At 38.3% G+C, this 10,729-nt stretch overlaps 1 protein-coding gene across 2 annotated transcripts in view; it reads right to left on the bottom strand.

Annotated features, from left to right (window-relative positions):
- Positions 1–4,848: 4,848 nt before the first annotated feature.
- RALGPS2 (Ral GEF with PH domain and SH3 binding motif 2) overlaps positions 4,849–10,729 on the bottom strand; it is a 168,698-nt gene continuing 162,817 nt past the window's right edge. For both annotated transcript variants that reach the window (XM_023247647.2, XM_023247649.2), the window contains one exon: positions 4,849–10,552. In XM_023247647.2, coding sequence (XP_023103415.1) covers positions 10,523–10,552 — 30 coding nt within the window. In that variant the 3' untranslated portion in view covers positions 4,849–10,522. The remainder of the gene's footprint in view (positions 10,553–10,729) is intronic.

Genomic DNA, 10,729 nt, shown 5'->3' with positions numbered 1-10,729 from the left:
TGAGGTGGGTGAAATACTGTTCTTAATACTCAACAATAAATGGGGGTTCTTTTACAGGTGGCTTTTCTTCATGTTTTTCTCAACTTGCCAGTTTGTGGTGAATATACATGGCTTATTTATTTGGTTTCAGGTTTACAAGAAGATACTTCTTAGTTTACTGTGACTTAACTTAGCAAAGATCCACTCTTGTTCTCTTTAAAACTTCCCCTTCATCCCTAATCCCACTCCCTGTACCAGAGTTGAAGAGCAGAGTGTGTAATAGGGATACCAACATTAACACCAATAGTGCTTCTTGCGGGCTAGGTAGCCCTGCTCTAGGGGCCTGAGAGGCACGAGCTAAGCTGAGCCTCACAACTCTGTTTAAGTGGGTTATTAGGTACATTTTATAGGTGAGAAACTTGAGAAAGAAGGCTGAGTCGCTTGCTCAAGGTCATGCAGTAAGGGACCCAGTGCTGGATTGCTCTATATACAAATATATTTCCCCGGTACTGTCCACAAGATCTCTGGCATGGTTCCACCAGCTTACACCCTTTCCTGTTTGCCTGACAACTCTGATTTTTCCTGGTCTCATCATAACTGGTATTCTCTGCCTATTTTTCACCAGTTTGACAGATACAATGCGACACCTCTCTGGTGATTTACTTCGCATTTCTCTATACTACTGAGGTTGAACATCTTTTCATAGGTTAGCCCCACAGGCTTCTTCTGTAAACTGTCTACTCGTTTCCTTCAGCACATTTTTCTACTGAATAAATTTTCTTACCCGACTTGCAAAAATTCCTTGTATGTTCCTTTAAAAAAATTTTTTAAAGGACCTCTTGTGAGAGGAGGGTGTATTTTCAAGACTAAATGAGATGATACATTTATTTTTATTACAATTTAAAAAAAATGTTTATTTTTGAGAGAGACAGAGTGCAAGTGGGAGAGGAGCAGAGAGGGAGACGCAGAATCTGAAGCCGGCTCCATCCAGGCTCTAAGCTGTCAGCACGGAGTCTGACGCGGGGCTCGAACTCACGAATAGTGAGATCATGACCTGAGCCAAAGTCAGATGCTCAACCGACTGAGCCACCCAGGTGCCCCTTTGCACGTTCTTGATATGAACCCTTTCTTTTATAAACTCCAAATATTTTCTCCCAGTCACCTTTTTCACAGCTCACATGACAACAGAATCATACTGGACAAATGATTAGAATGAGATAAGGGAGTTCAACAAGGTAATGGGCGTAAGTCTTCAAGTGAATGGAGAGATATTTCGTGTTTGTAGATGAAAGGAATAAATGTTTAAACACTGCTAATTCTCAAATTCATTCTATGAATTTAAAGCAATTCCAATAAAAATACCAATAGTGTTTTCTCTATTTTGACACAGTGATTCTAGAATTCACTGAGAAGACGCATCAAGACAGTTAAGGCAAATTTGGAGAACAATGTAATTACCTTACTAGATATCAAGACTTCTGTAGCAACATAGTAATGAAGGCAATACGGTACAGGCATACCTCAGAGATAGTGTGGGCTTGGGATCCAGACCACTGCAATAAAGCGAGTCAAAAGACTTTTTTTTTGTTTCCCAGTACATATAAAAATTATGTTTACAGGATACTGTAGTATATTAAGTGTGCAACAGAATTATGTCTAAAAAAAAACCCCAATGTATATACCAATGCTAACCATCATCTGAGCTTTTAGCGAGTCAGGTTTTGGTGTTTTTTTTTTGTTTGTTTGTTTGTTTGTTTTTTTGCTGGTAAAGGGTCTTGCCTTGGTGTTGATGGCTGATGACTGCTCAGGGTGGTAGTTGCTGAAGGTTGGGGTGACTCTGGCAATTTCTTAAAACTAGACAATGAAGTTTGCTTCATCAATTGACTCTTCCGTGAGGATTTCTCTGTGACATGCGATGCTGTTTGATAGCATTTTACTCACAGAACTTCTTTCAAAGTTAAGAGTCAATCCTCTCTAACCTGCTGTTGCTTTATCAACTAAATTTATGTAATATTTTAAATACTTGGTTGTCATCTCAACAATTTTCACAACAACCTCACCAGGAGTAGATTCCATCTCCAGAAACCACTTTCTTTGTTTCTAATTCTAGTTCTCACGCTATTTCCACCAGCTCAGCAGTTCCTCCGCTGAAGTTCTCCTGAACCCCTCAAAGTTTTCTGTGAGGGTCAGAATCAACTTCTTCCAAACTCTTATTCATATTGATACTTGGACCTCTTGCCGTGAATCATGAGTATTCTTAATGGCAGCTAGAATGAATCCTTTCCAGGTTTTCAATTTACTTTGCCCAGAGCCATCTGAAGAATCGTTACCTGTGACTGCTATACCCTTATGAAATACATTTCTTAAAAATTAAGACTTAAAAGTCAAAATTACTACTATGATACCATGGACTGTAGAATCGTGTTAGCACGCATGAAAACATTAATCTGGGAATGCAAATTGGTGCAGTCACTCTGGAAAACAGTATGGAGGTTCCTCAAAAAATTAAAGATAGAACTACCCTATGACCCAGCAATTGCCCTACTAGGTATTTATCCAAGGGATATAGGAGTGCTGTTTTGAAGGGGCACATCCACCCCAACATTTATAGCAGTGATATCAACAATAGCCAAAAATGGAAAGAGCCCAAATGTCCACCAATGGGTGAATGGACAAAGAAGATGTGGTGTGTGTGTATGTATGTGTGTATACACACATATATTGAAATCATTATTGCACTATGTGCTAACTTGGATGTAAATGAAAAAATGTTAACAAATGAAAAAAAATTTTTGTAAAAATAGAAAAAAAATAAATGCTAGAGATACAAAGGTATCTCTAGACAGACATGGGAAAAAAAAAAAAAAGAAAAGAGACATTAATCTCGTTGTACCTCTTCATCAGAGCTCTTGGATAACCAGAAACATTGTCAGTGAGCAGCATGTATTAAATCTTTTTCTTTTCTGAGCATCAGGTCTCAACAGTGGGCTTAAAATATTCAGGAAACCATGTTGTGAACAGAAGTGCTGTCATCCAGGTTTTGTCCCATTTACAGAGCCCAAGCAGAGTGAGTAGATTTAACCTAATTCTTAAGGGCTCTAGGATTTTTGGCATGGTAACAGAGCATGCGCTTCAATTTAAAGTCACCAGCTGCATTAGCCCCCAAACGTAGGAGTCAGCCTTCCTCTGAAGCCAGGCACTGACTTCTCTAGCTATCGAAGCCCTACATGACATCCTCTTCCAGGATTAGGCTGTTTCATCTGCACTTAAAATCCATCGTTTAACGTAACTACCTTCCTTTTATTTTAGCTACATCTTCTGGGTCACTTCCTGCCTCACCTTGCACTTGTATGGTGTGGAGATGTTCTTTCCTTAAACCGCAAGAACCAGCTCCGCTAGCTTCCAACCTTTCTTCTGCGGCTTCCTCACCTCTCTGTCTTCATGATATTGAAGAGAGCCAGGGCCTTGCTCTGGCTGTTTGAACTTCTGTCCAGACCATACCAGCAATAAGGCTGTTTTGTTTTCGAATCATTTGTGTGTTCACCGAAGTAGCACTTTTAATTTCCTTCAAGAACTTTCCTTTTGCATTCACAACTTGCCCAACTGTTTGGTGCAAGAGACCTTTTAGCCTAACTTGATTTTTTCACTAAGCTTATTTCTCCCCCCAAGGAGAGGGGGAGACGGAGGAGTGGCCAGCTGGTGGAACAGTCAGAATACACACAACGTTTACTGAAGTAAGTCTGTGGTCTTATATTATGGGTGTTGTTTGTGGTGCCTTCGAACAATGACAACAAGATCAAAGATCACTGATCACATATCACTAGAACCAACATGGTAATAATGACAGGATTTGAAATACTGAATTACCAAAATGTGACAAGAGACACAAAGTGAGCAAGTGCTGTCGGAAAGAGGGCGCCGACGGACTTGTGCGAAGGAGGGCTGCCACAAACCTGCAGTTTGTACAAAATACAGTACCTGTGAAGTACAAGTATGCTTGTACTGGCTCACAGACAAGCACTAATGAAACAGAAAAGGGAAGCCAGAAACTGAGCGTGCACATATGGAAAACTCGTGTAGGACAAAGGTGGCACTGTGTGAAGTAAAGACAGGTTGACCCCATCAGAGAATTGTCACTCTTTTCATTCCAATGCGGGGACAGTGAAAATTTCCAAAGGCCATTAGCAAGGTGAGAACACTGGTGAAGCCCGGATCTTAGGGGCAAGCTCACGTGGAATTCTTAGATAACGCATGACCAACACCTCAGCCAATGACTCATGGGAGACTCAACCCAGCTGTTTCTGCACTTCTTACGATTTAATGTCATGTCTTAGAATCTATGAAATACAGTACGTATTAGCAAAGAAGGCCTCTCTGGGGACTGTTCATAGCATATCATATACTTGGAGCGTGGAGATGAAGTTGGAAATATTATATCCATGACCTCTATTCCTCCAGACCCCATCTGTCAACCTGCCAGAGCGCACCCTCGTTCCAGCACAGAGAAGAGCAACTTAAGCGTACCCAGACAGAAGCTTCCTGTACCAACAAAAACTTTGTCGATTGGTTTAGAAAGAGAAAAATATCAAGTTAGAGAACTTATTTAAAACTTAATGATGAAATGCATTTCAAAAGTTAGTGATCCAGGAGCCTGGGTGGCTCAGTTGGTTAAGCGTCCGACTCTTGATTTCGGCTCAGATCGTGACCTCACAGCCTGTGGGATCGAGCCCTGCGTCAGGATTCTCTCCCTCTCTCTGCCCCTCCGCAGCTTGCACTCTCCCTCTCTCAAAATAAGTAAATAAGAAGAAGATAAAAAAAAAAGTTAATGATAAAAATATAAATATGGCAACAAATTATCCCCACACAATCTATATTTTTAAGTAATTTATTTCAATAGAAATATTTCAGAAAACTGTACTTAAATTCATTTTAAGTTAGCTTATGCAAACACACTGAAGACCTCACACTCACATCTGCATATTAAACAGAAACAAAAAATGAGAGAGGAACCAAGCTGCACATCACTCAGGGAGGTCATAGTGCAACTGAGTGCTTCATCACGGGAGTACCTCAGGTTAACTGGGATAAAGAAGAATAAAAATGGCTTGTGTTTTCCTGTATATTATCATCACTGGGATATTTATGCCCACAGATGTTTATCTCCTTTAGATGACATTGTGAACGAGTTCCCCGGTCCTCCCCACACATACACACTGCACTGGGCTATAAAACAATAAATTTGTCAATAATCAAGATGTAGAAACTCTTGAGAGTCTGGTGATTTATGAGCAGCTACTGTGTCAGACCTGATAAGTCGATGATTACTGGACTCTATTTATGTAGTAGTTCTAATAGGTGATATCTTTAGGGGAAAGTTAATATTTGTTAGTATCTAAAACACAGATAATATTTATGAAAATCTCTCTGGTCTATTAAAAGTCTCATCCCAAAGCCACTATATGCATTCCATTCCTTTCATCCCATCACCACTCTGCAAGGCCAGGTGACTAGAATCAAAATTTAAATCCTGTTAATAACCCTTAAGGATCAGTTAACTCTTTAAAGACGGTATCTACTTCTGTATTCTGAAACATACTAGCCCTTAAAAAATGTGAAAATAGCATCTTGACTCAGTTGAACAACAGTCGTCCATATCTTGCAAGAGTCTCAGAAGCAAAACGTTTCCAAGTTTTGTTTTGACTGAGAAAGCTAGTTTAGTCTCTTAGCTTCCCTTTAATTTAGACATTAGAGTTATTTTCACTTTCCTGCAATAGTATTTTCAAGCAAACAAGAACTGGTAGGTTAAGTGACTGCCTGTTTGTTCTGAGTCTTATTTAAATGTAAGAATGAACCAATCTAAATTTCGCTTTTTTGTCAAAGAGATTATCATTACAAGATTTCAGTAGCTTTAATAAGGTTCTCAACAAATCCTTCTGGCTATAATGTATTCTTCTAGGGATTTTCTGAAAGGTCTTTAGAATTAAATCTATGCTCAAAACGACAACATCAACAACACAAAATAAAACCAAACTCAGCTGGATGGATGCTCTTCAAAGCTGATCATAAAAGTGCGCATCTAAAGGTTGATTTGGGCGGGTTTCGTTTTAATCTCCCCTGGCAGGAGAGGGGCAGGGAGGGAGCCCGTCTAAAGAAGAATCAAGACCAAGGAGGACAGCAGCAACTGCCTGGAGGCCTGTGTACAGACTGTCTTGCACCTGCTGTGAGAAGGAGTAAGCTGGTGGACACAGGATAGCACACACTCCTGAAATCCGACAAGCAACAGGGCAGAGGATTATCGTCGTATTCGATGCCCTAAAATTGGTCCTCAAAGTGTTAAGGCACTGACCAAATTTTCCCCACACTACCACTTGAGATACTGGTATAATGAAATTGCTTTCAATAACCTGAAAGAGTTTGCATGCACATATCTTTCATTAGAATCCTCGGAACGGGGGAAAAAAAAAGAGGTCACTTTAGTCACAAGCCATTTTTAGGGGAGCAAAACCAAAAAGTACTTATTAAATCATTTAAAAAAGGTTGACTTCACGTGGAAAACAATGATCCTCAATGTGATTAAGTAACAATGTTTTTCTCAAAGCTTAGAAAGAACAGAGTATCACTCTGGCTGTAAAACCATAAATTTACTATGTCTGAAAAAACCAGTATAAAAGAAGAGAGAGAAAATAAAAACAAACCCTAAAAGACCACCGAAGAAGTCAGGTAAACCTCACCACTTGCTTTGGATCGTTTGTCCATGTGACAGCAATACTATAGTTTTACTGGGGCACAGCTGAATTCATCTTCACTTTCAAAAAGAGATCCTTTGAAGCAGAAGATTTCTTTTATTAAAAATTACCTTCTGTTAAGCAACACTGGTACCCTGCATTTGCAGAAGGTAACGGGTTGGTTTAAAAACTGGGTGCAAAGGAACGTGCCTCAAAAAACAAGAAGAAAATCAATAATGGATACATTCTTTTAAGAAGTTAATAGATTAAGTCTACTATTATTATTGATTTCCAATTAATACGACGCTTTATAGTTTTGTTTTCAGCAGTAAAGGTGTATAGTTTACAGATTTAATCTTAAGAAAAAAAAAAAAAAGACTTCTGCTCAAGTCATTTGGCCAGGTAAATTCTAGTAACTCCAAGAGAGCGACAGGCTAGGCTGTTCTTCGAGGGCCCCCGTGTCAACTAATACACAGTGTAGACACTAGAGACTGTAAACATTCCTTCTGCAACAATAGTGCTCCTTGGGCTCTTTTGTAAGTCACCCAGAAGAGGAATAAAGCCACTTATTAAAACTCTGTAGCTATAAACACCCTAACTCTTGACATACCGGGGGACCCAATACCGTAACAGTCCATACAGAAGGTAGTGCAATAGTCATGTGGCATTTTTTATGCAGAAGAAAAAAAAAAAAAAGATTGTCATTGAAGCACAGACCTAGGGAGAAAAAAAAAATACTCAAATTGTTGGGATCCCTTTTTGTAATGTTTATAAAATTAATAATATTCACATAGTGAGGAAAATGCTATAGGAAGGTGTGTTTGATGAGTTCTCTTTCAATTCTTATAGTTTGAAGATCACGGTAAAAATAATACCTCTGGGGAAAAAAAGAAAAGAAAAGAAAACAAAACAGCAAAGTCCAAACCCCGGAGGGGGCATGAAACTGAAGCTAGTGCTCTGAAGGCCATTATTATGCAGGTATTTTTATAGTTGTATTTTAAAAACTGATGTTACTTCTGTATGAAAAATAAGCTTCCGTGTTCAAATAAACTGTTAAATTACATGTGCCTCAAATTGTATTTTGGCTAGTATTATATACTACTACACCAGGCAGTATAATACGCCAATATTTATGCTTATTGTAAACTAGCTTAAATTTAAATTATAATGGAATTTCTAATGAGTTGTTCTCGGCTAGGAGAAAAAAATGAGTGTAATATTGATAGAAATCTCAAGCTTTGGAGTCACTCGTTTACTAATTTATTAAGCGTAGGCTTAATAAGAGGAAAACATTTCATCTTTCTACTAATAAACTACCTAAATATTTAATATTATTTTGGTGACCTATTTTCTTTGTTTCAATTGTTAGATCATTTGGTGAATTACAGATCAAAAATTCACCTATGCTATTTTAATTCCCTGCTTTCACTGGTTTCCATTTGCTTCAAATGCTAAAATAATCCTCAAAAGCAACGTATAATCTTTTGAATAGACAAATTTGAAGACAGAAGAGCAATGGCTACTTCTACTGCACAGTTCTGTTAAGAGTTTCGGTCAGCCGGAGGCCACAATCCTGTACGGGGACTGTTTACCACATTTGAAAGCTACTCTTTCTCTGTGCAAGCATCCCTTAACGTTTAGAGCTGAAAATATCAAACACGTCTTCCAGTTTAGCTCTCTCTTTGGCAAAACTGTGTGATGTCAGGCTCTGACTTCAATTGCAAATCTCCACAAATATGGTTAACCTACAACATATCTACTTTAGCTTATTTATGAGAACATAATAGTAAAAAATCCACAGGGTTTTCATCCACAGTATTTTAAAAAGCACATACACTGTTAAAAACACTTATTTCTGAAGAGAAATAGACAAATTAAGGAATTTTTTAAAAATGCAAAACCAAAGAAAGATGTGCAAGGTCTATATAGTAATACTGTTGGCTATGCACGTGGTATCTTTCTATGTACCTGACGTGGGTTCAGCCTGGGAGGTCATTAACTGAAAAATCATTTACCACAGGCAACATTTTGCCCTCTCTAGCCTCTGTCACTTTCCACAAAACCAGAAATAATGGTATTTCTAACTGTGCTATATGAGAAAAATATTTGAACTGTTCATATCCTTTCCCAAAAGCTCTTCTACTTTCCTTTGGATAGATTTTTAGCTAATTATTCTGTGGGCAATATTTTCTATTTAATATTTAAGTTTCAAGAGTGAAATATTGATGATTAAAAAAAGTATAAAACTCTCTAAGAATGCAAATGTAAGAAATTTTATGTGAGGCCCAAAGTATTACAAGTTTATTGGAAGGTATCAGTCAAAAAGCATTTCTTACTCTGGGCCACTGCTAAGTTACACGGTGCCCCATGAGCTTACAGCATCTAACACATAGCTATTGTCCAAGTGCCATTTTTTTGTTAAAACTCTAAGGCAGTTCACCTTTGAGCTTTTTTTTCTTTCTGCAATTCAACATTTATTCTGGAAATTAAATGTACTGTAGTGTAGAAGAGCTCTCACAAAACAGCTTGGTCAACTACTGATGAAGTAATGGTTTCATGGCAGGGACCAACAGTAAGTTTTCAGAAAAATGTTTTTTATAAAGGAAAGTTATGGGAGAAGGAAAGTTTTGATAAACTGAAGATTCCCAGAATCTCAATCTTTCCCCTTTTTCCCTTTTAAAATTATTTCGTATGCCTTATAATAAAATACATACACACATACACATGTGGAAGCTCTTATAAACAAATGTGACCCTGAATCTCCTATTTAACAAAAATAATGAAAATGACTAATAAAAAAAAACTGGCATTGTATACATTACACCCTGTAAAAGAAAATATTCTGATGAAATATCAATACATCACCTTGATAACAAAAATCACCAGTGACTGGCAGAAGGGTTAATTCAATTAACTTGAAAAAAATGTAGTTACTGTAAAATCTCAGAAAAGTTTAGGTTGGGATTACGGTTCTTTCCTAAGCAGATCTGTGGTCCAACAATGAATTCAAATAAAAGGCTAAACTTCAAACCCAGTTAAAAACAACCATGTTTTCTGGAGCCCACTTGAAAGAGCGTCTGAAACAGGAACACTCAGCCTTTATGCCTCCTGCAGGAAATGAGGTTCCCCATACAGTACTATATTTCAGAACTTTAGTGTCTAAAAAAAACTCCCCTCATTCAAAGCAAACCCCACCCCCAGCCCCGAACACACCCCAACCACTCACATTGTGAACACGTCTAATTCCTAAACTCTCGCTGTGGCAAAGCCAGTGAGGCTGCAGATTACTGGAAACCAAAGCAGCCTTTCAGGTAGGCTGCTGGCAGCATCCTACTTGGGCAGGGATGTATCTTCACACCTCAGTTCAAAACCAGCCCCTCACATGACCCATAAGAAATATGTTTTTCCTTTTTAAAGTGTTTCTAAAAAAGGCGATTCCCCCCTCCAAAATTAGTACAAAGTTAAAAGAAATGCAAATCAGCTATGATCTATCCCAAGCACAGCACCGCCGGAAGAGTCACACGCACTATTTGGTGTTTCATGTTGGTTTCCCTTTCATTCTTTTAAGGCAGTGGTTTCTGCAGGTCAGTTCGGAGAAAAGAAGCGCGGTCCATGGCAGTTTGTTGTGTAACTCCAATTTGTTCTCTGGGAATATCTCACTTCATTCCCTGAAATTAGTGCTTTTTTGGTTCAGAACTCCAAAGGCTGAGACGGAGCCTCTGGGCTCCTCCTGGCACAGAACTGGTTATACTGGCGCTTTCATCAGCTCCTTGCTTTTACTTAGGGGCAATAGTTCACCTCGCTTCTTTCTTAGGCTTTTACTCAAAAGTCATCAAGTTTGTAGGAACCTTAAAAATATAAGCATCACAAAACTGATAGTATTTAAAAGTTGTTTTTCAAAGTATTATTTCTCATCTTTTGTCATTTTAAGTAAGCCCAAATATCTCTTTATAAAAGGAATTTGACAGAAGGTACTGCAATCATTTATGAATAATGAATAAAATATGCTAGAACATTTTTGAGAA

Source organism: Felis catus, chromosome F1 (assembly GCF_018350175.1).
Source record: "Felis catus isolate Fca126 chromosome F1, F.catus_Fca126_mat1.0, whole genome shotgun sequence".
Taxonomy (NCBI): Eukaryota; Metazoa; Chordata; class Mammalia; order Carnivora; family Felidae; genus Felis; species Felis catus.
This window is presented reverse-complemented; position numbering and strand designations above follow the sequence as displayed.